General features: G+C 52.4%; 2 protein-coding genes across 7 annotated transcripts; one reads left to right on the top strand and one right to left on the bottom strand.

Moving 5' to 3' along the window:
* Positions 1 to 406: 406 nt before the first annotated feature.
* Positions 407 to 9055, bottom strand: DKKL1 (dickkopf like acrosomal protein 1). Of its 2 annotated transcripts, none has more exons than XM_037140922.2 (5): positions 8993 to 9055; positions 7418 to 7584; positions 6805 to 6945; positions 6593 to 6682; positions 407 to 822 (listed from the first exon to the last, which is right to left on the bottom strand). In XM_037140922.2, the coding sequence occupies exons 2-5, from the start codon at positions 7571 to 7573 to the stop codon at positions 493 to 495; spliced, it is 717 nt and encodes a 238-aa protein (XP_036996817.2). In that variant the 5' UTR covers positions 7574 to 7584; positions 8993 to 9055; the 3' UTR covers positions 407 to 492. The 2 variants fall into 2 exon arrangements, with proteins under 2 accessions (XP_036996817.2, XP_053515629.1); XM_053659654.1 differs by lacking the exon at positions 8993 to 9055 and adding an exon at positions 7832 to 7973.
* A 49-nt stretch (positions 9056 to 9104) lies between these two features.
* TEAD2 (TEA domain transcription factor 2) lies at positions 9105 to 23631 on the top strand. 5 transcript variants are annotated; one of them, XM_037140923.2, is made up of 13 exons: positions 9105 to 9175; positions 10716 to 10953; positions 11299 to 11363; positions 11804 to 11866; positions 13007 to 13018; positions 13187 to 13294; positions 13400 to 13458; positions 16073 to 16137; positions 17190 to 17338; positions 19757 to 19930; positions 21442 to 21603; positions 22227 to 22379; positions 22820 to 23631. In XM_037140923.2, exons 2-13 carry the CDS (start codon positions 10722 to 10724, stop codon positions 22931 to 22933), a joined length of 1356 nt encoding a protein of 451 aa, XP_036996818.1. In that variant the 5' UTR covers positions 9105 to 9175; positions 10716 to 10721; the 3' UTR covers positions 22934 to 23631. The 5 variants fall into 5 exon arrangements, with proteins under 5 accessions (XP_036996818.1, XP_036996819.1, XP_036996820.1 ...); XM_037140924.2 differs by having other exon boundaries at positions 9156 to 9215; XM_037140925.2 differs by lacking the exon at positions 9105 to 9175 and adding an exon at positions 9257 to 9414.
* Positions 23632 to 23640: the final 9 nt, after the last annotated feature.

The raw sequence follows: 23640 nt of genomic DNA, 5'->3' as shown, positions 1-23640 counted from the left end.
TCACATTTCTGTTAGTATTCAGCTTAAAAATATTTACTAATTTGAGCCCTGGCTGGTGTGGCTCAGTGGATTGAACACAGGCCTGCGAAGCAAAGGGTCAAGAGTTTGATTCCCAGTCAGGGCACATATGCCCGGGTTGCAGGCCAGGTCCCCAGTAGGGGGCGCATGAGGCAACCACATATTGATGTTTCTGTTCCTCTCTTTCTCCCCCTCTCTCTACAAATAAATAAAATGTAAAAAAAAAAATTAAATTAAAATATTTACTAATTTGACTTATGCATTATTTTAGTGGTATAGTACTTTGTTTCCAAATGTTTTATGACTGCCTAGTTATCTTTTTATTGTTGGGACTTGCTATTGCCTGATAGGCTGAGGTTTGGGGACAAATCCCGAAAGGAGATAGTGCTGTTAGATAGAAGAACTTTATTTCCATATGGAGCTTGGGGTGGGGTTTGGTGGGGGGTACATGCAGGTGTTCCTCTGTCTCCACCCCTATAGCTGCTGGGAGGGCTTGAGAATGTACAGGAAGCGTGTCTTGCGGGCAGGCAGCTTGAAGTAGGAGGAGCCCTGGGTCCCTTCCTGAAGGACTTCCTCTGGGGCCCCCTCTCGGAGCCCTTCCTGGATGGCCTGCAGGCGGTCCCGAATGGCCTGCAGGCGGTGTTGCTTCTCACTGAGCCAGCGGTCCCCCTCCTGGGCATTCTGATGCGACCTTCGCTGTGTCAGCTTCACAATCCAGAAGGCCACTCGCGGGTGAGGATCTGGGTGTGTGCTGTCCGTGGTCTTTGGGATGGGCACCAGGATCTCCTTCTCTATCTTGGGTACCTGGGGAGGAGGGACGAGAAGACCCTCTCAAAGGCAAACGACAACCCGCTGGCATATTTAGCTCAGTCTGCCACCTACAGGATGCTTTGGGAATGAAAATTTTACTTTACAGTTTACAAAGGACTTGGGCTTACAAGGATTTTTGAATCGAAAATACTCTGAGGGCCCTGGCCAGGTTGCTCAGTTGGTTAGAGCGTCAACTCAATACATCAAGGGTGTGGGTTTGATCCCTGGTCAGGGCACATATAAGAAGCAACCAAGGAGTGCATAGATAAGTAAAACAACAAATCCCCCTCTTCCTTCCTCTCACTCTCTAAAATTAGTAAATAAAAATGTAAAAAAATACTTGGAGGTTTATAGACTATTTTGGGACTAAAAACACACTTTAGAGGTTTCAAATGCACTTTGGGGTTTAAAATGCCTGTGGGGATTACAATATACTTTAGGATTAAATATCCTGTGAGGTTTGGAAAGCAGTTTGAAATGCACAAAGCACCCTGGCTGGTGTAGCTCAGTGGATTGAGTGCAGGCCTACAAACCCAAGGGCTGCTGGTTCGATTCCCAGTCAGGGCACATGCCTGGGTTGTAAGCTACATCCCCAGTAGGGGGTGCACGCGAGGGGCAACCACACATTCATGTTTCTCTCCCTTTCTCCCGCCCTTCCCAGCTCTCTAAAAATAAATAAATAAAATATTTATAAAAAAGTTAAAACAATGCACAAAGCACTTTGGAATTATAAGCTTTGGACATGACTAATCATGACCATGACTGTAACGTGGCCCTTTTAAAATTTGAAATTTATTTTATTAGTCAAGACTTTGACTCTAATATAATGACTGAGAGGGAAATACATAGTCTCTGGATGTTGTCAGAAGAGCTTTAAGGAATTAAACTTGATTTTAGAAGCCAATAGGAGCCCCTGAGCACGGTACCTTGCTTATGTACATGGCTCGTGGCAGTGTTTCCAGGTCAAGAATGACAGTCGTTTTCCTGGGAGACTAAAAAACTCTAGGATTTCGCCCAAACCTATACATATTGCAGGCAAAGCCCAATGGGAACTGTGAGGCTTGGTTTCTTTGCTCTCAAAGGCTAAATAGAACTCAATCTGGCGATTCCTTATGAAATTCCAGCAAAGCAGATTTACAAGAGTCTATATAATCAATTACTATTCTTTTAAACATTATTTTATGTATTTATTTTTAGAGAGAGGGGATGGGAAGGAGAGAGAGTAGGAAACATCAATGTGTGGTTGCCTCTCATGTGTCCCCTACTGGGGACCTGGCCTGCAACCCCGGCATGTGCCCTGACTGGGAATCAAACCGGCGACCCTTTGCTTCATAGGCCCGTGCTCAATCCACTGAGCTACACCAGCCAGGGCTTAATTACTATTTTTACTGCATATATGCAAATGTTCAGGCCACATTGAAACTGGACTTCATGCAGTACATACATTGGCCTTCACCTGGCTCTTTGATGAAAGTGAAAGTGATTTTTATGGAAATTGTGGTTCAGTAAAATCTATAACACACTGCGGTAGTGATGAGACTCTAGTTCAGTTCATTTTCTTCCAAGTTTTATTTTTTCACCCATAGACTCAACTGGATCCTGCGTTTTTTTGTTGTTGTTGTTTTCTTAAATATTTGGCTACAACCCTCCAAAGTAATGTTTTGTTTTTCTCCCACCCCTTGACAAGACAAACAACCAGCCTGTGGGAGGTGGGGGTGAAGACCCCTCAGTATCCTCGCCCGGATGCTCCCTTTCATCATGGTTCTTGCCATTCTGGCCTTTGCCTCAATAATAGCCCTACTTGTACTCTGGGAATCCTGCCTGTTGCTGACCCTGGACACCATCACAACCTCCTCCTCATCCTGCTTCTGACAGACAGTGAGAATCACTTGGCTCTGAAGGAAAACCCGGCCCCTCTTCAGCAGGAAGCAGCTGCAGAAGATGCCCCTTTCCCTTAAAGCACAGGTGGCAAACACAAGGCCCACAGGCCAAATTCGGCCCTCCACCTTGTTTTACCCGCCTTGTTTCTACCCGGCAGCAGTGCCAAGCTCTCGCTGAACAGTTAAGGAGTACATACATTTATACAATTCTAAAATTACATTCAGCCCTTTGAAGGCAACCATGAGGCTAATGTGGCCCCTGGTGACAATGAGCTTGACACCCCTGCCTTAAAGAATTCTGAGCCAAGAGTCCCTGAGGGGCGGTGATGCAGTAGGCCGTTAGACAGGCACGAGCAACGTCGAAACGATAGGCCAGGTACAGAAGGGTACTGGGTGGAAAGTCCTGGGTGCTTAACAGTGGGCAAAACTGGGAAAACAAGTATTGTTCCGTGGAACTTTGCCCCCTGGGTGGCCTTTCCTCCCTTAGCATATCACTGGTCACGTGGTTCAGACTTCCCCCCGACCTTTCCTTCTCTGACCTGTTGCTAGTCACGTGGTAGCCCCCTTAGAGGAGAAACAAAGCGGGGAGGGGAATAGCCTCATATGACTCCCGTGCAAGCCTTTGCATGACCACCCCCTTAAGCATTAAGCCCTCAGGACAATGAAGTTATGGCCCCCATCAAATAATTTTTTTTTTTTTTTTTTTTTTTTTAGAGAGAGAGGAAGGGAAGGAAAGAAGGAGAGAAGGAGAGAAATATCAATGTATGGTTGCCTCTCATGAGTCCCCCGCTGGGAACTGGCCTGCAACCCAGGCATGTGCCCTGACTAGGAATTGAACCGCGATCATGTGGTTCACAGGCCTGCGCTCAATCCACTGAGCTACACCAGCCAGGGCTCAAATAATCTTAAGAACAAAGCCTCAGGCCTGTTGACCACAGAGACAGAGTTTTGGTCAAACTAGAGATGATGTCTAGGCCTCAGTTGTATTTCAGCTCCAGACCCAGAAAAGCAGCTGCAACCTCTGGCCATTAACTGAACCCTGGTCCAAAATCAAATTAGCTTTTTTTAAAGAAAATATTTTATTTATTTATTTTTAGAGAGAGGGGAAGGGAGGGAGAAAGAGAGGGAAATATCAATGTGTGGTTACCTCTCACATGCCTCCTACTGGGGACCTGGCTTGCAGCCCGGGCATGTGCCCTGACTGCATTCAAACTGCCCACCCTTTGGTTTGCAGGCTGGCGCTCAGTCCACTGAGCCACACCAGCCAAGGCTCAGAATGTGATCTTATTGGGCCCTAATGCAATATGGCTGGTGTCCTTATGCAAAGGGGAAATTTAGATATAGAAATGCAGACAGGAAGAATGTCATACGAAGATGAGAAGATGAGGCAGAGATGGGGCCCAATCTACTCGCCCAAGAATCGCCAAAGACTGTTATTAAGTCATCAGAAGGTAGGAGGGGGGCAGGGAAGAGACTCTCCCTCAGAAGGAACCAACCTTGATCTTGGACATGTGACCTCAAGAACCATGCAACAGTACATTTCTACTGACTGAGCTAGCCCGGCAGTTGAGACAATACATTTCTGTTACTTAAGCCACCCAATCTGTGGCTTCCCAGCTTTGTGACATCAGCCCTCAAAAACTAATACAGGGACAGCAGTTTGACATCAGTGTGAACTATCTTGGGTGGGAGAATGGCACTGTTGACCACAGAGACAGAGTTCTGGTCAAACTAGAGATGAAGAATCTCTAGGGGAAGAATGTGCCACGTCCACTGCCGCGTCCACTGTTGGATTCCTCTCTCCGTGACAAGGTCCTGAGAGGGGGTGTAAGACTTCAAGGAAGCAGTTTCCAACCTGGTGGACGTGGCATGGAAGGCCTTGCAATATCTATTGTGATTGTGCTTGCTTTGGAGATCATGACCTTTTTGCTTTAATCATTATGAATACCCTGGCAGTGATTCAGATAGTGTGCCTGGACCTTTCCCGGCTCAATGAACAGAATAATAATATCATACTAGAACGTCAGGGAATATAGGCACAAGGAAACAATCAGAACAATCTGAGAATTCAAGCTTAATCAATAACAATCATTAGAAAAACACCCAAGATAAGATAGAATACTCTAGGAAATCAGGAGATGATCTCACTACTTTCTTAGAAGGAATTAAAGTACAAAACATGTCTATAAAAGAACTCTTAGAGAAACTTAAAAGAAGTACCCTTGAAAACCCCCTGCAACATAGGAACAGCCCCTCCTTTACCTTGAATAGGAATATATATCAACTAGACAGGCAAAGTAATAACAAAAGCTAGTTAGTTATTACAAACTGAACAGTCACTAGGGAGTCAGAATTTATGGTACACAGAAAAAACATTTTAAGCAAAAAAAGGGTAGATAGCTAAGTTAGACATCACAAGGGCCTTATAATAAATCTCCTATTTTCTCTACTCAGTCTAGCGTATCCTTATGCCCTATACCAAATTCTGAGAAACTTTAATATACAATAAGATATTTTTAACTGTCTGATTAATGGCTCTCCTAGTTAAAATAATTTTTAACTAAATCTATGGGAACTTTTGTACTTTTACTGATTACCTTTGTATTGATTTTTTCTGCTTAAATGATCATGTTATACTGCAAATATTAATCACTACCTGAAATGAAAATTATAAAAAACCTGCTTGTACTTGCAATAAACGGAACAGAGCTTCACTGTCCTTTGAGGCGTGTTGTCATCTGTTACCCAGCGCCGACGCCTTGCCCTCACCTGTGGGACCCCCTGACCCGCTGCGGCTGGACCGCGGCAAGAATGCATTATTCTTAGGTCGTATCTGCTGAAGGGTTTAAGGGCGAAGTGGCATAACGTCACTGATTTATTGCTGTATGGTTCGAAAATACAAAAGTGAAAATAAAGTCAATGCTAAAATGTTAACAGGCAGTGAATCTAGGCCAGCAGTTCTCAGCCAAAGTGTGGAAACATTTTTGGTCATCACAACGGGTGAAGGTGGGGCTTCTGCCTAGTGGGTAGAGGCAAGGTTACTGCTAAACATTTCAGAATGCACCGGATGGCCCTGAGCAGGGATAAAAACAAAGATTATCCAGCTCTGGCTGGTGTGGCTCAGTGGACTGAGTGCTGGCCTGCAAACTAGAAGGTCACTGGTTCCATTCCCAGTCAGGACACATGCCTGGGTTGCCGGCCAGGTCCCTAGTGGGGGGTGCTTGAGAGGCAACCGATTGATGTATCTCTTGCACATTGATATTTCTCTCCTTTTCTTTCTCCCTCCCTTTCCCTCTCTCTAAAAATAAATAAATAAAATCTTTAAAAACACGAAAAAAATCTGAAGATTATCCAGCCCCCAAATGACAATGGTGCCAAGGCTGAGAAATCTTTTCTTATAGTAAAAGGAATACAGCCCTGGCAGGTGTGGCTCAGTGGACTGAGCACTGGCCTGCGAATCGAAGGGCCACCCAGTTTGATTCCAAGCCTGGGGCACACATCCTGGTTGCAGGGCAGGTCTCCAGTAGGGGGCGTGCGAGAGGCAGCCATACGTTGATGCTTCTCTCCCTCTCTTTCTCCCTCCTTTCCCTTCTCTAAAAACAAATAAATAAATAAATGGAATACAGGTATATTCACTGTACTATTTTTTCCTAACTTTTCTGTAGATTTGAAATTTTTGAAATAAAAACCTTTGTGTGTGACAAGAGAAGCCTATGGGTTTGCCAAGCACTTGGAGGTTCTTCAAATGTTTTAGGATCACAAATTAAGTCCTTTGGGGTTAGAATCACTCCAAGGTTTACAAAGGTGAGGTACACAAAGCATTTAGAACTCATAAAGCACTTTGAAATAAAAAGTAGGGTGGGGAGGTGGGGGCAGGTCCTAACCTTTGAGTTGCTCTCCAAGTTCTCCCCTTGCTCAGTGGATGCCACCACTTTCTCAGAGATCAACACAGCTCCTGTGCTGTTGTCGGTCACCTGTGAAGATGGGAGGAAAGAGTGAGAGCAAAACTGTTTTCCTCCTCTGTCCTCCCCCAGGAAGATACTGCAGCATGAGGGATCCAAGGGAGACTCCAGGAGGCACTTCCCAGCATAAGCACCTTGTCAATCTGGAGGTGGGTGGAGAGAGTGTTGTTCCCCAGCTGGCGCTCCTGGTTCTCCTCTTGATGATAGTTCCTAGGGAGGCCCGGAAAGTCCATGGGGGCAGGGAAGAAGCTGTCTGTGCCCTGTAGCAGGTCATCCTGGGGCCAGAGGAGGGACAGGTGAGTTGCTGGACCTCAGGCCTTCTCAGTATTACCATCAGCCCTGCTTGCAAGCCCTTGAGGCCTTGCCGCATCCCTTCCACCCCCCGTCCCTCTCCATCTTCTGACCCTTAGAACTTAACTAAGTCACCTCCTGCCCTCACCCCCCCCACCTGTTCTGTCTTTGTTCTTTGCTCCATTACCTTCCTCATATCCTACTGTCTCTCTGCTCCTATTCTACCTTTCATTCCCTTGCCTCTATCCCACCTCCCTCTCTGCCTGTCTCCCTCCTTCTTTCTACCTCTCCATCTCCCTGTCTCTCTCTGTCCCTTTGGCTCCTCTTCCAGTCTGTTCTGCCTGGCTGCGACCCGTTTCCCATTGTCACCCTGAATCCTTTTCTACCCCTCAATCTTCATCTGTCCCCGTCCTTCTTCTCTGAAACCCCTTTCCCCTAAGCCCCGCCATCGCTCACTTTCAGGAAAAGTCCGACAAAGTCTTGGAGTAGTCTTTGGAGGCCTAGAAAACCCGAGGAAGTCTCCTGGGTGTCAGCATCGTGGATTGGGGCTGCAGTGGAGGGGGGTATCGAGGTACAGGAGAGCAGCAGCAGCAGGACCAGCGCGTGCCACATTGCGGGGAAGGCTGTAGGAGTCAGAGCCCCGACCCAAGACAATTACGCCTTTCATCCCTTGCCCAGGCTTTATCCTTTGTCCAAGCAACTCTCCCCCCACCGCACCAAACCCATTTCCCCCTTCCGTTTCCTTCTATTCCCACCCCCTCCAACGTGCGCCCGCGCTCCTCTCAAGCTCCGGCTCTTCTGGGCTTTGCCTCAAACACCGATTTAGTTCTTTTCCTTCCTACACATTCATACCTAGATATAATTTCTCACCTTCTCCTACGCCCCACCCCGTCTTCTGGGTCCCGCCTTTATGTCCAGACACCGGACTCTCAGACTCGGGCCGTCCACGGACTGTTAAATCCAAACAGTTCTGGTCTCGAGCCCAACCGGGATACCTGGATCGTTGAATGAGTTCCACGAGCACCTAGCGGAGCTCCAAGTGTGTGGCCACGCCCCCACATCTGACCTCACCCACTAGCCGAGCCCTCTATTGGATAGCCGCGCCACTATTCTTTGTTAACCACGCCCTCATGTTCACAGCCAGTCACTCTCCCTCGTCAGACCACGCCCCTGGCATTTGACCTCGGCGCTGAAGACCCAAGTCTTGCGGGTATTCAGGCCTGCCCGTAGGGCTCCAATAGCAAGTAGCCACGCCCCCTGCCATAGAGCCACGCCCCCGCACCTGGGCCACGCCTCTGTGCTCCAGATCTTGCCCCTAGCGCCCTCAGTTCCATTCCTAGGCTCCCTCTGCCCTTCAGGTTTGTCCACTCCTTAGTTTCATATCTATTTCTGAGAGTTTCTCTGTGTCGCTTCTCGGAAACGATTAACGCACTCAACAGAGGGCAATGTAGGGACGCTGAACTGAGAGCCCCCTTCGGTTCCACTAAACAGCCCACCCTCTCCGGAAACCCGAAATCCAGTCATATGTTCCAGTTTCCAAGAAACCCGGAATCAGGGCTCCCTTCCCTCACAGGTCCCCAGAAGCCGGACCCCAGCTTCTTGCAATCCCACGGATTTGAAGACTCGGCCCCTCTCCCCTCAGGCAGAGTATCTCTCTCTGCCTTGGGACAGCGCCACCTATAGTCCACTAAGTGTGCGTGTGGGAGTCTCGCTCCAATAAACTCCCGGTCGTCTGGCTCTGGACTGTTAACTCTAGTGAGGTCACAAGGAAAACGCGTTGTTATAGAAATCAATCAAAGCACACCTCCATACTTCAATGCTCAAAAATATACTTTAGGCTGATCAGGAAAGAACCTTTTGTGCTCTTTTCATTTCCACATCCCCCATACACAAACACAGAGGGCCTAGAATCCAGGCCCCCAGTCCCCTCCTCCCTCAGACCCAGAAGTCCGGACCATCTCCCCTGCTCCTCTTCTAGGAATCTAAGCATAAGAATCCCGAAGTCGCTCCCAGACCCCAGCTAGACTTCACCTTTCCTTTGCCAAAGCAAAAATCCTCCCCCAAACTGTCACCGTCGGATGCCCCTTCCCGCTGTCCAGCGTCCGGGCCCGCCCCCCCTCCGGTCCCTCCCACTTTTCCCAAACAAAGCTCTCGGGCAACTTTCTCCTTCGCAGCGCCCCGCCCGCCCGCGGCTCCCCAGCCCCAGGCCGGGAGGTAGGAAGGCGCCGGCGGGAGTCGGGGATCCTGCTTTGGGGTGTGTGAGTTGGGGTGGAAAGTTACGCATTAGGAATTTAAGCGTTTGTGGGACCATCTCTGAGTTGCATGCCGCCTTCTCTTTATCCGGGGGCTCGAGTTGCGGTCCTGATCAAGTCTTAAGTGCGGGCTTGGAGCTTTCCCCGGAGTTGGGGTGTCTGCTGATGCGTCTGGGTTGAGGAGTGTGAGCCCGCGAGTGGGTGAGGACAGGGGACTTTGTCGGGTATGTGTGGGATGTGAGTTTCCGCGACGGTGTCGTTTGGAAGCGAGAACGGACTCTGCGTGTTTCTGACCGAACTGATTCGTGTGTGTCATTTGTGGGCGCCTGGTTCTCCTCAGGGAGAAAGGGGCCTCCGGGGTCACAGAAGGAAGACTACAGAGCTTTCTGGACCTTCAGTCTCGTTTCTTCGGAGGTTGGGGCCTGGGGAAGGAAATTAGGGGGACCTTTCTTAGCCGGCTCCTCGGTCTCTTTGTCTGGCCACATGGGGGAGAGCTGGGCTGGGATTTTGGCCTACGGGGGTCCCGAATGCCGCAGCGCCACTGGGCTCGGCCTGGGGTCTTTGTCTGTCTCGGCCGGGACTCCAGGGTCCGAGGGAGGAGGGGGATGGGAGCATGGACTCTGGAGTCCTGGGAAAGCTGTGGAAGACGTGGAGCTGCCAGGGAGGCGGGATCTGACTGTATTGGAAAAAGTTTTCTCCCCCTGTTCCCGGCCTCCGGAAAGTCACTGGGAACTGGAGTTGGATCCGAGCCCACGGCGCCGGGGGTGGGAGGGAGGGGGCGGGGCCGAGGGCTTGAGGGGAGGGCCCTCGCCAGCCAGCCCCTCCCCTGATGGGGGTTGTGGGAAACTGGGGGAGGGGATGCCTGGGCCCTTTGTTCTGGCTCTCCTGATGGCAGGGCGCCCTTGCCCCCCCAGTCTCTGGTTCTGTGCGTCTTTCCTGATGTCCACTTGAGTTTCTGCCCTGGGTCTCTGTCCCTGACTCCCTCTGAGCCTCTGTCCCCTCTATGTCTCTGGCCCCTTCTCTCTAGATCTCTGTCCCCCCCCCCCCCCCCCGGGACTCCGTCCCCCACCGTCTGGATCTGCCCTTCAGCCTTACTAGGGCCTGTGCGCCTCTGCTTTTCCCGCAGCTGTTGCTCGCATCCTGGCACCTGTTCTTGGGGTGGTACTAAGATCTCACCCACACCCCCCTTTCCTGCAGCCAGGCCCTGACTCCTGTCTCTTTACTAGGAGACAGCCAGGCCCTGTCTCCTAGGAATCCCTACCCAAGTGCATGGCCCTCATGGGCCCTACGCAAGACTCTGGGGTCTCCAAGACTTCATCACTTCCCAGGCTTCCCTGGAAAGCCAGAGAACACTCTTCACCCTAAGTGTCTCCAGAAATCCAGCCCCCTTCTCCAGGACCCCTCCTCCCTCAGACCCAGGGGTTGGGGCCCCCAGCCCTCTGAGCCCGAGGTCCTTCTGGGGGCGTCGGGGGAAACTTGCTGAGAGCTCTTTGTCCTTCCAGGCCCAGATGGGAGAACCCCGGGCTGGGGCCCCCCTGGACGATGGCAGCGCCTGGACAGGAAGTGAGGAAGGAAGTGAGGAGGGTACCGGTGGCAGCGAGGGGGCTGGGGGAGATGGAGGCCCAGATGCCGAGGGCGTCTGGAGTCCGGACATCGAGCAGAGCTTCCAGGAGGCCCTGGCCATCTACCCGCCGTGCGGCCGGCGGAAAATCATCTTGTCTGATGAAGGCAAGATGTACGGTGAGTCCACCTCAATCTTTTTTGCTCTGGTCTCTGCTGATTAAGAAAAAATAGTAACCAACATTTGGGGAGCTTTCAACACTGCTCACGTTAAAGCACTTCGCATCCTCACGATGGCTCAGGTAGGAGCTCGCATCCCAGAAAACCTAAAGGTAGCGTGTGGCAGAGCTGGGATTTGCACCCAGGCAGTCTGGCTCCCAACCCCGCAGTCGTAACTCTGCTTCCACCGAGCTCCCGGCTGGCTGTGGACCTCTGGGAACTGTTGCTTCTCTCTCCTTCCCTGGTGTCCTCTCTGTTGGGAAGTTCTGCTGAAGGTCTAACTCTGTTCCATCTCTGACTCCTCAGGTCGGAATGAACTGATTGCCCGCTACATCAAGCTGAGGACGGGGAAGACTCGAACTCGCAAACAGGTCTTGGGACTGACTTGTGGGCTTCTGTCTGGGGCAGGCTTGTCTTCCCAGGGCCATACTAGTATGGGCAGGTTCAGGTTCAAGGAGGATCTGGTTCACGTGCTTTTGCCTGTCTTCTCGGCGCCCCTGTGAGTGCGCTCTGTGCCTGTTTGATGCAGTTCTCTTAGCGGTTGTGTGAGAACCCGAGGAAGTGAGACCAACGGGGCCAAAGAGAGAAGGGCAGGGAGGGGACATGAGACTTAGATTTGCTGGGTCTGGGGGAGATCAGAACTGTTAGTGAGGAAAGAGTGGCCTTATGGGTCACGTCTGGGTTTGCATACATAGTCCTGAGCTGGCATGTTGGGTGTGTCATATCTCATGGTCCAGGGGTGCCTTGGGGACAGGGAACGCAAGAGGCGAGTCACTCTGGCCTGAATCTCCCCCTTTGTCACTCCCTCCAGGTCTCTAGTCACATCCAGGTTTTGGCCCGAAGGAAATCGAGGGAAATCCAGTCCAAGCTCAAGGTAGAGACCAAAGGAGACATTCGGAGAGTGGAACAGGGGCCCGGAGAGAGAGAACAGGGATTCATTTAGAGAGAGGGGACCTAGGGGGAGAGGACAGGGACTGAGAGGGGGTAACAGAGATCTGGAGAAAGGGGACAGAGAACCGGGGTGCAGGGCAGAGACCAATACATGGGAACAGGTTCACACAGGAGGGTAGACAAAATAGGGGGAGCAGAGACCCAAGGTGTCCGGGTTAGTGGAGCAGCAAGGCGGGGAGGAGTGGATGGAGACCCTGGGGTCTGAAAGATCTGTAGACAGAGGGGTGCAGAGAAGGATGGGGCATCAGGCCCCTCCTCCAGCTACGCCTGTCTCCTGCCTCCCTCCCCTCTTTCCTTCTGCTTTCTTGTTTGCTTTTCCTGGCATCCTCACTGCAGAGTCACGCCTGGGCTCTGAGCGTCTCCTCTTGTCTGGGCTCTGAGCGCCTCCTCCAGCGTCTGGGCGCTGGTTCACCTGCCCATGTCCCTGTCCCTGTGTGGCCTGCCTGTGTGTTCCGAGCCAGATTGCTTCGTTTCCTTTTGGAGCTCTTGACATCCCTTTTTGTTTCTCGTTCCTCTGCATTTCCTGTTCCCTCTTGGCCAAAGATCCTCATTTTTGACCCCTCCTGAGTATGGAGTCTTTCTGTCTCTTTCTTTGCACTTGGGGACCACCACTTCCTGTTCCTTTTATTTGTTCCCAGAAGCCTCCCCTTCCTTTCTCTCTAGGTCTAAACACCTTCCCTCTGGTCTTGTTCTTGTCTGGAGTTCACTGTTCCCCTCTGTCCTGTCCTGGCTACGAAATGTTCACCGCCTATTCCCCTCGGGTCTGAAATTCTCATTTCCTGTTGCCTGCTTAACCGGAAACCTTCACTTCTGTCTGGCTCTTTATTGACTTAGAAACCCTCATTACCGTCTTTTATTCTGGGCATTGGGAACCTCTGTCCCCCGTCTAGGCCTGGCTCCCTCTTTTGCATATTCATCCTTCATTCTGCCTTTCTCTCCTTGGCCAGCTCAGGCGGCAGGGCTGTCGGGGTTGGCAGGGCAGGAAGGTGGGGCGTCCAGGCCTCGCTTCCTAAATCCTGTTTTCTTTCCTTCTTCGCCATCTTCCCCCACCCCCCGTGGGCAGGCCCTGAATGTGGTAAGTCCCTCTGCCCATCCTCCCACCCACTGCCCGAACCCACACATTCCTTTGCCTTGACCCCCCAGCTTCGCACCTCCCTGCGCTTGCCCTGCCCTGTCATTGTCTCCACCCTCACTGTGGCTGCTGAAACTCCCCACTGACACGGCCTTTCGACATCTCCTCCAGGACCAGGTTTCCAAGGATAAGGCGTTCCAGACAATGGCCACCATGTCCTCGGCCCAGCTCATCTCGGCCCCTTCCCTGCAGGCCAAACTGGGTCCCGCCGGTCCTCAGGTGGCTTGGATTGGGGACTGTGGGGTTCAGGGCTGGAGGGTGGGGGGGGGTGTAGTTTCAACAGGAGAGTAACTGGCTGACCCCCAACCTTTGTCTCATCTCCAGGCCTCTGAGCTTTTCCAGTTTTGGTCAGGGAGCTCCGGGACCCCCTGGAATGTTCCAGAGTGAGTACTTTCTGTTCTGCCTCTGCACCTGACTCCCACCCCCACTCTCTCCCTCAGGCTTTTCTCACCCCACCTCCCAGTTCCCAGCTGCCCCGTGAACAGGGATTCTGGAGCCGGGCTACTTGGAGTTGAACTCAGGCAGGAGGGTGAGGGGACGATGGTCTGAAGAACGAGACTAGGATACCGAGGAGGGGGAGGGGCCAGGGACAGCGCCTGAGCTCTGGCTGGTGCTAGGGGTTGGGAGGCCACCCTGGGGGAGGAGTGGGTCTGGGAAAAAGTGAGCTCAGCTGGGACTTGATGATTGTGGGAGGCCTGGAGGATGTCCACGGGGACAGTGGCCTTGTAGTGAGATTGGCTGGGCCCCAGAGGTTCATGGGAAAAGCAGCTGTAGGTCCAGAGGCTCCCGGAAGGGTTGAGTGGAGCCCCGGAGGCTCATGGGAAGGTGTGTTCTCATTCCATAGAGCTGTTTCTTTGGCCTGAGCCCGGGTCCTTATCTTCTCTCAGAGTCAGAAGAAAGAAAGTAGGCCTCAGAGGTAAATAGGAGTGTCCTTTTTAGGACCATGAGGGTGACAGTGTGTATGTGTCTAGCCTAGAAGAATAGAAAGGGGCCCCAGGGGCACATGGGAAGGACAGTTTTCAGCCCAGAAAGGAGTCAGTGGGCCTGGGCTGGGTGCCTCTGGACTGTGAGGCAGGAGGGTTGAGGGTGTCACCAGAGAAGGAGTAAGTGACAGGCCGTGGGATCTCCAGGCTGGGGGAGAAGAAGGTTCAAAGGGAAGGTGCTGCCGGGTGGGGACCAGGAAAAGCTGAACAAGTCCCCAGAGCCAAAGGAGCCACAGGTGTGCCAGGGAGGAGGCTGATCTGGAAGGAGGGTCGTTCAGCATATACCACACTGGTCACTGGGGCTCTGCCTCTCACGGAGCTGTCAGTCAAACTGGGGAGATGGATGTGCATTAGATCACGTGCACAGACACAAAAGTGAAGGGCCTGTGTGATGTGGTGTGAAGGTTCTGGGGTGAGGAGCGTTATGGGAGTGTCCCTCTGAGGACATAACGTTGAAGGCTAAGTAGGACTTTGCCAGGTGAAGAGAGAGGATGGGAATATTTTAGGCAGAGAAAACAGCATGTGCCAAGGCCCTGCGGTAGGAAAGTGGTGAGTGTCAGGAACTGAGAGAAGGCCAGCGTTAAGCCATTGGTCAGTCAGTCAAATGTTTACTGAGCATCTACTAAGTGCCTGTTACTCTGCTTGGCTTGGGGACACAGCATTGAACAGGTCAGAGAGAATTCCTGCCTTCTTGGAGCTTTGATACTTGGGGAGGGGAGGAGGCAGACAGTGAAGATGTAAACAGGGAAATTAGCATCAATAAGAGAGGAATAAGTGTGGAAAATACAGCAGGGTGAGAGTGCTGTATTTAGACAGGAGTCAGGAAGGCCTCTGAGGAGATGGCATGTGGGCAGTGGCCTGGTGACAAGAGGGTGTCAGTGGTAGGGTTCTGGAGTTCAAATTTCAGACATGGGGTGGCAAGGACTAGGTCAAGGGCCTTGGGAGTTGAAGCCTGAAAGCCCCTGGCATTTGTATCTTTCTGATCTTGATCTTTGGACCTTTGGCCTCTTACTGACCTCTGACCTCAGGCTCCCTGACCTCTGACCTCTCAGTCTCCCCACCACCATCTCCTGGGATACTAATAGGTCATTGGCTTTTAGAGTTATGCTATCAGATACTATAGCCACTAGCCACATGTGGTTAATGAAATTTACGTTAATTCAAATTAAATGAAATAAAAATTTCGGTTCCTTAGGCAGTGGTTATAGGTCGTGTGGTCATTCGCATGTGGTCTGAGGCTACAGTATTAGATGGCACACATACAGAATATTTCCATCATCACAAATATTTTTTAAAAGATTTTATTTATTTTTAGAGAGGGGAAGGGAAGGAGAAAGGGAGGGAGAGAAATATCAGTGTGTGGTTGCCTCTCACACACCCCTTACTGGGGACCTGGCCCACAACCCAGCCTTGTGCCTTGACTGGGAATCGAACCAGAGACCCTTCAGTTCGCAGGCCAGCTCTCAGTCCACTGAGCCACACCAGCCAGGGCTGCAGGCAGACATTTCTGCTGGACACAGTGTGTGGGACTCTGTTGTGCTGCTGCCTCACCCCAGAGTTCAGCCCGATGCCCCACTTCTGGGCTGCTGGTTATTATCTCCCCAACCTCTTGACCCTTCAGCCTCCTCTTTCTCCAAACTTCCTCTTCTCCCCACCCATTGAGACCCCATTTCTGTTCTCTTTCTGCCATTTTGTGAGAGGTACCCCACTATCATCAAGACCCCAGGCTTCGTGGTTGGCACTGACCTGGTCCGAGCCCAGGCTGCACTGTGCCCAGCTGCAGGACTGGGTGGGCCTGCTAACCACCGCGTGCCTCAGGTTTCACTTGTGCAAATGAGAAGAGCAGTAATCACACCTACGTCATTGGTGTGACGCTTCGATAAACACGTTCACGTCCCATGTAGCAGCACAGGGTCCAGCTTGTCCTGACCCCTCAATACACAGTAGCTGGCATGATCAGCATCGTGATTAGCATCGTTCCACCTGCTGACCCCCAGCCTCCTTTCTCCCACAGTGTGAAGCCATTCTCCCAGACACCGTTCTCCTTGTCACTGACTCCCCCATCTACTGACCTCCCAGGTAAGAGCCTGATCTCCACCCTCCCTGGGCTCCTGTCTCTCTTGCCGCCCCTAATTATCTCTCCTTTAACCTTCCATTAACCAGGGGACACATTTCTAGTGACGTCCAGCTCTGAGGCAGGGTGCGTGGGGGTGTAGAAGGATGAGTGACAGAATTTGTAGTGGGTGAGAGCATGGCATCTGTAGCTAGACATGCTGGGTTTGTGTTCTGTCAGCCTAAGGTTTGTCACTTGCTTAGCCTAAGGGACATTGGGAGGTGTATCAGTCAAGATTTTTTTCAGCTGCAAGTGACAGAAACTCAAGTCAAGCTAGATGACAAAAACAACAACAATAATAATTAGACGGAATGTATTGGTACCTGTAACTGATATTTCAGGAGTTAGAGCTTCAGGTATGGCTGGATCCGAGGGTTCAAATCAGGACGTGTTTGGTTCTTCCTTCTGGTAGCTTTATCGCCAGGTAGGCTCTGTCCATCTGGCTACAAAGAAGGCTTCCAGAAGTCCATGCTGATATAATCCTATGAACTCACATTAATAAAAAAAAAAAATCACACTTAGGTTCCATAGACTCATTAATTAGGAATACTCTCGGCTGCAAATAACGATACTCAAATGAGTAGTGCCATAAACAAAAAGGTTTTCATGATTCCACATAAAAAATCTGAAGGTGGGCTGCTAATGTGCTGGCTGAGCAGCCAAGCAATATCAGGACTAGCATCTCTATGGGTCCCTCGGCCTCTGCTTACTGAGATGGCTACTGTGACTCCAGGCATCATGTCCCAAGCTGGACTTGACAAGAACCAAAAGCTTTTGCCTCCCAAAGTTCTGTCTTTTTCATTCAGGAAGAAACTCCTTCCCAGAAGCCCCCGAGCAGATTTCCCCTAACGTCTCATTGGCCAGAACTGTGTCACATGGCCACCTCTAGCTGCAAGGGAGGCTGGGAAAGTGAGTATTTAGCTTTTTCAGCTTCTAAGTGGAGGCAGGCAAGAGAGAACAGTGCTTGATGTATTCCATAAATGTTAGCAATTTTTATTGTTTGTTCTTCTTTCCCTAGGGTACGAGCCCCCCCAAGCCCTCTCACCCCCTGCCCTGCCCCCACCAGCCCCATCACCCCCAGCCTGGCAGGCTCGGGCCCTGGGCACTGCCCGGTTACAGCTGGTGGAATTCTCAGCCTTTGTGGAACCCCCGGATGCAGTTGACTCTGTGAGTGCAATTTTGGGACAGTCTCTGTAGGTGTTTTGGAATGTAGAGGGTTATGGGAAGGGAAAGCATCAGGCTTTAGCATGTATCAGAATGACATGGAGGGCATATTAAAACACAGATCGCTGAGTCTTACTCTCAGAATATGCGATTCAGTAGGTTTGCTGTGGGGCCTGAGAATTTGCATTTCTTACAAGCTCCCAGGTGATGCTGCTGCAGCTGCTGGTCGGAGGACCACACTCTGACAGCTCCTAGCATAGAGGAACTGGAAGGTCATGAGGTCATGGGTGCAGGAGGTCAGAGAAACTCTCCAGAACATAATTTACTCGTTCAAACACTTCTGAGTGCCTACTGTGCACCAGGCTTTGGGGAGGACATGGGGAACTTGCAAAAGTGGATCTTGTTTCTAAGTTCGAGCTTTTCCTGACCTAGGACGGAGATGGAGGCCATATGAGTCAGGGTGAGCTGACAGAGGAGATAACCCCATCACGTAGGGACTGAACATCACAGAAATTGCTCACTTATGTGCCATTCCAGTGTGGGCGGTCAGCAGGAGCCCTCCACACAGCAATGCTGGGAATCTACGCTTCTTCCATTTTGTGGCTCTGCCATTTTCTAGGGTTTCAGCATCTGTGGCTAGATTCTCTGCATCTGGCTGGCAGATGGTGGAAGGGAGAGAGTGAGATTTTATAGGTCTGACAGGGAAGTGGCAACTATCAGGTCTGCTCACATCCCATTGGCCAGGACTTAGTCATGTGACAGCACATAACTGCAGGGGCATCTGGGAAATGTAGTTGAGCAGTGTGAAAAGCGTTTGTGAACACACCGTCTGCAGTAACCACACAAAAAACAATTACTATATATAGTGGTCTTGGTAAAACCCAAGTCAGACCAGGTTAAAACCCTCCCATCTCACTTGGAGGAAAAACTCAAGTCCTTTATTCGCCCACAAAGTGCTGCACGATCTGACCCCCGTTCCTGCCTTGCCCTCTCCTCCTGCACCCTCACCCTCTTCTGCTCTGCCCTGGCCACACTGGCCTCCACGCCCTTTCTCAAACACGTCAGGCCCCCTCTGGCTTCAGAGCCTTTGTATCTGTTGTTCCTGCTGCCCGGCGTGTGCTTTCCCCAGCTCTCCCCACTCTGTGCCTCCATTCAGGGCCCTGCTTGATTAGCCTCTCAGGTTGGCTTCCCTGGACTACCTTACGGAAAACACTAGCTGCCGTCCCTCTCCCCCCGCCTACTGTGATTTATTAGGGTTTCTTTCATAGCATACATTACTCTCTGAAATTTATGTTATCCACAAGATGATTAAAAATTTTTTTCTGCCTCTGCCAGTAGATTGTGAGCTCCAGGAGGTCAGGGACTTGACCTTGTAGCTCTGGGACTCAGAGTAGTGGCTCTAGACTGTAGATTCTCGGTAGCTGTCTGTTGAATAACGAGTACGTGGTGGGATGGGGGAAGGTCAAGTTTCTGTGGGTGTACAGAGGCCTGATGCTGCCTGGAGGATCAGGGAAGGCTTCCCTGAGGTGGCGGCATTTGAGTTGCACTTTGAGGGTTACATAGGAGTTTGCCGTGCGCAGAACTGGATGTTTCAGGCACAGAGATGCAAACAGCGTTGAGGCCCTTGTGGTAAGAAGTCACTGAGTAGGGTGGGAAGCTGACGAGGCTGTGGACAGGTGGGCACGTGCCGGTTCTGGAGGAGCTGCCTTTGCCAAGCTGAGAGAGCCAGGTGGCAGGGAACCATGGAGATGGTGGGGAGATCCCATCTGTTTGTCATCAGCGGAGGCTTCCAGAAAGAGGTAGATGTGCGTGACCTGGAAAGATGGAGGAAGATTCATATCAGAAGAAAAGATGGGGAAGGTTTCAGGATAAGGACAGGAAGTGAAGTGATAAGAATGCAAACAGAGGAAGTCTTGGTGTGGGCTCGGTGGATTCCCATCCATCCATCTATTGATGGAAGATTTATGAACAACTGTTCAAAAAATAGCCAGGTGGAGGGGTCTGGGCTTTGTCCTGGGGGCACTGGGGAGCCAGGGCAGGATTATGAGCAGGAGAGGTTGAGGGTCTGCTCTAGAACCATGTGCGTGATGAACCAGGGAAGAGAGAGACTGGAGGCTGGGAAGCCACACAGGAGATGGGGTTGAAAGTGGGAGAGGACAGGGTTGTGAGGGCGGAGAGAAGGTGGCAGGGCAGAGTTGAGCTGTAGGGTCAGGGCTTGGGGACCGAGGTGGGAACAAAGGGGCGGAAGAGAGTGGGGACAGTGCCTGGGAGTTGGGCGCCATGTCTGGGTGGACGTGGTGGAACGGCTGACTGGCAGGAGCTCTTGGGGGGCGGGTGACAGGGGTGTGAGATTAGCTTGGGCAGTGAGGGCCTCGGCTCCCACCCATCCCCCGCTTCTCACCTCTGGCTGTTCCTCCCCAGTACCAGAGGCACCTGTTCGTCCACATCAGCCAGCACTGCCCCAGCCCTGGAGCGCCCCCCCTCGAGAGTGTGGACGTCCGGCAGATCTATGACAAATTCCCTGAAAAAAAGGGGGGTCTGCGGGAGCTGTATGACCGCGGGCCCCCCCATGCCTTCTTCCTGGTCAAGTTTTGGGTGAGTTCCGCCACCAACACCAGAAGTGCTCACACATCACGTGGCCTCCCATCAAAGGCCTCTGGCTCTACCAGGGCAACCTGAGCCCAGAGTATCAGCCCCCTTTGCCACAAGGGACACTAAGGAGTTTGGCCCTGGGGATCGTGTCCTTTCAGACTTCCCTACATCCCACCCGACTGTACCAAGCCTAGTTGCTAAGGGATGCCTTCCTCCCCTTAGCAAATGGAGTCCTGGAGAGGGCGGCTTCTAAGAGGGATGCTAAGTCCCAGCAGACCCTGTCATTAGAAAATCCCTGGCCACGAGGATACCATTGAAGGGGCCAGGGAGTGGCTGCGTGAAGTCCCGTGTTTACTAAACAGTCATTTATTGAGTGTGTACTATATACAGTGCCAAGTGCTATGTATATAATGGTGAGAAAGAGGGTCCATCGGGGTCTTTCTTTGGCCCATTTGGTTTTGTGTCCAGTACAGTGGCTGATGCTACAGAGCTTCACTCAGTGTGGTCCATAGGGCGTTTTAGCTCTCGCGGGAACCAGGACTGTGGAAGGGTCTAGTCTCTGAGAAGGAAGCCTGCTGAGGGCCTCAAGTTTGTTGGCCTTGCTGGACCTAAGCGACTGTGGTTAGGAAGGGCTCTAGAGTGTGGATTGGAGGCCCGAGGCAGCTCTGGGGATGTGGTGGGGAGGAGGTAGGCGTTGTCAGGGCTTAACACAGGACTCTCCAGGTCCTAGGTCTGGAGGTCGACCCTTAGAAGCCTCCAGCACCTGCAGGAATGAGCAGGAGTGGCTAGGAAGGCCTCCCTTTTTTGTCTGGCTTCACAAGGCCCTGCTGCCAGGCTGAGGGGTGGAGTTGGGCCTGGACCACCCTGGAGAGTGACCTGGTCAAGTTGAAAGTGAGGAAGAGGAAGAGGTGTGCCTTCCAGGAAGGTGGCCAAGGGGCTTAAGCCACAGGCGATAGGGGGTCTTGCGCTTCATTAGACCACACCTGGCATAGCGGCCCATCTTGGCCACGGGGGTCACGGACGGGTCTGACCTCTGCAAATCAGCCGAAAGGGCCCGGGAGAGTGTTCTGGTGAGGAATGTGGGTTCCCTAGGTCCTGTTGCTAGGGAGTAGCCCCTTGTCTTAGCAACCAGGATGGGGAAGGCCTCTGAAGGAGAGCCTCTGGTTGCTAGGGAGTGAGCGATGGCTTCCTTAGCAACCAGGCCCTGGGCAGGGGCTGGGCCCTTGAGTTGAGGGCGTCAGGAGTGAAAAGTTGAATCTCAGGGCTCCTTTAGCTGGGGGCTCACTAGGGAGAGAGAGTCACGATTATTTGGGGGTCTCAGACTTCTGCAGCACCCATGGAAGGGGGGGGTCTTCTCCAGAAACCGGCCCTTGGAGAGGTAGGGACTTGGAATGCTGAGGCAGCGAGGTGGGCAACTATAGGGGCCACAGGGCAGAGTTGTCACATTAGAAGAGACCCCACCCTGTATAAAGGACGCCCCCTCCAACTTACATCTGTGTCTCCCCACCTGCCAGGCGGACCTGAACTGGGGTCCGAGTGGCGAGGAGGTCGGGGCTGGCGGCAGCAGCGGTGGCTTCTACGGCGTGAGCAGCCAGTACGAGAGCCTGGAGCACATGACGCTCACCTGCTCCTCCAAGGTCTGCTCCTTCGGCAAGCAGGTGGTGGAGAAGGTGGAGGTGAGGCCGGAGGGGTGGAGCTCTGGGTGGGCTGCCAGTCAATGGACCCGGAGCCACAACAGCTCAGGCTTTGGGGGGCGTCTTCATGGTGGGGTTGGGGGGGCATCCTATTCTCAGGTAATGGGGGAGTTAATGCATAGGCTTCCAGCTGATACGGCATTTTAAAGTGGCAGGTAGGGGTCAGTTTGAGGATTCAGAGGTGATGGGTGGGACAGAGATTGACAGTCACTGATTTGAAAGGTTCTTCTGAGTCTAGAAGAACTCATAGGGCAAGGAGGTTCAGGGGCCACAGTTAGGTTGCGGAAGACTTGTGGGGTCTCAAGTTCAGAGGTCAGAGAGTTTGGAGATCTCATTGAAGGGTCCTTGGAGGGTTTGAGAGTATTGCAGATCAGAGTTCAGAGGTCATGAGGGTTCAGAGCACAGTGTTGAGGGGCTGGGGGGGAAATCTCTGGTTTGCAGGCTTAGTGGTCCCGGGTTGGATACCCGGGGGGTTCCGTGTTCCATGTCCTGTCACTGCAGATGGGGCCATGGAACAGGGAAGACCGCAGTGGGGAGTGGGGCTGGGCTCCTGGGGCGACCCCTGTGTGTCTCAGTCATTGTCCCCCCCGCCACCCCTGGCTCAGACGGAGCGTGCTCAGCTAGAAGACGGGAGGTTCGTGTACCGCCTGCTGCGCTCGCCCATGTGCGAGTACCTAGTGAATTTCTTGCACAAGCTACGGCAGCTGCCCGAGCGCTATATGATGAACAGCGTGCTGGAGAACTTCACCATCCTCCAGGTGCTGTGCTGGGGCTGGGAGTGCCCCCCTGCCCCGAAACTCTCAGCCCCAGGGGCCCTTTGGCCTGGCGAGCTGACACAGTGGGAACCCTGCAGTTCCTGCAGTTGACATTTGGCTTCGGGGGTCCCTTTACTCAGGGAACTGATGTGGTGGGGGCTCCGCCTTCCCAGGGGAAACTGATCAGGAGGACTCACAGTGGATCCTTAGCTAGAAAGGGACCCCCTTTACAGGGAACCTAACCCTGGTCCAGGAAACCTGATAGGATGGGATCCCTCTGACTTTTGGGAAACTGATCTGGGGTCCTCTTTCACCTGGGGAATGTGATGTGGTGGGGACCCCTTTTCTGGGTATCCCGTGATGCCTGAGGCGGTGGGGGGAGGGGCGTGGTGGTCCCTTTTCTCTCTTCCAAGCACAAACCCCTCCCCCTGGCCCCGTGGCAGGTGGTGACGAACAGAGACACCCAGGAGCTGCTGCTGTGCACTGCCTACGTCTTTGAAGTCTCCACCAGCGAGCGAGGGGCCCAGCACCACATCTACCGCCTGGTCAGGGACTGAAAAGGGGGACCCCGGAAGCCACTCACCCCCGGAATACCCTCCTCCCAGGAAGGACCTCCAGCTTTCCTCAGGCTTCTTATTTTGGGGGGGGGGCTGCTCCCTAGTAGGAAGGGACCTTGAAAGCTGGGTGTTGAGTTGAATGGGCAGGGACTGAGAGGAAAGGAGGGATCCATCCTGATATGGGGACCTCGCAGGGGTGTGTGAAAGGGACAGATCAGTCTGTCCATCCATCCCAGACTGGGGACAGGAGCATCCCTGAGGGGACAGCACTGGTTTCTGAGTCTCTACCAGGTGCCCTCCCCCCAGCGTTCTGGTTCTGGATGCGTTGGAGGGACCTCATTACAGATTGGCTTGTCCTCTCTGTTTTTCAGCCCCTCGCCCCCGCCCCAATCGGCTTCTCCTTCCCACCCTCATACCCTGTGACCCTGATGTTGAATATTGAAGGTTAATCCTTTCTGTGCAGGAGCAGAGCCAGCCGGGCCCTCGAAATGTTTTTCTTGTGTGTGTTTTTTTTAAAAATATAACAAGATATTTATAAATGGTGTTAGAATCATGCCCTGTTTCTCAGCTGGGCGATCAGTGGGGTGAGGCTTGTCAATGTCATCCCCTCTTCGACATGAGCCACGGGTCACTGTATTGTCCACCCGCCCCACCCCGCACCCCCCCACCTCCCACCCCCAAATTGTATTGGTTTGTGTATTGACAGA

The sequence above is a fragment of the Artibeus jamaicensis genome, unplaced genomic scaffold, assembly GCF_021234435.1.
Source record: "Artibeus jamaicensis isolate MK-2021 breed Jamaican fruit bat unplaced genomic scaffold, CSHL_Jam_final scaffold_804, whole genome shotgun sequence".
Classification (NCBI taxonomy): domain Eukaryota; kingdom Metazoa; phylum Chordata; class Mammalia; order Chiroptera; family Phyllostomidae; genus Artibeus; species Artibeus jamaicensis.
The sequence above is the reverse complement of the archived record's forward strand: the minus strand, read 5'-3'. Positions and strand labels throughout refer to the sequence as shown.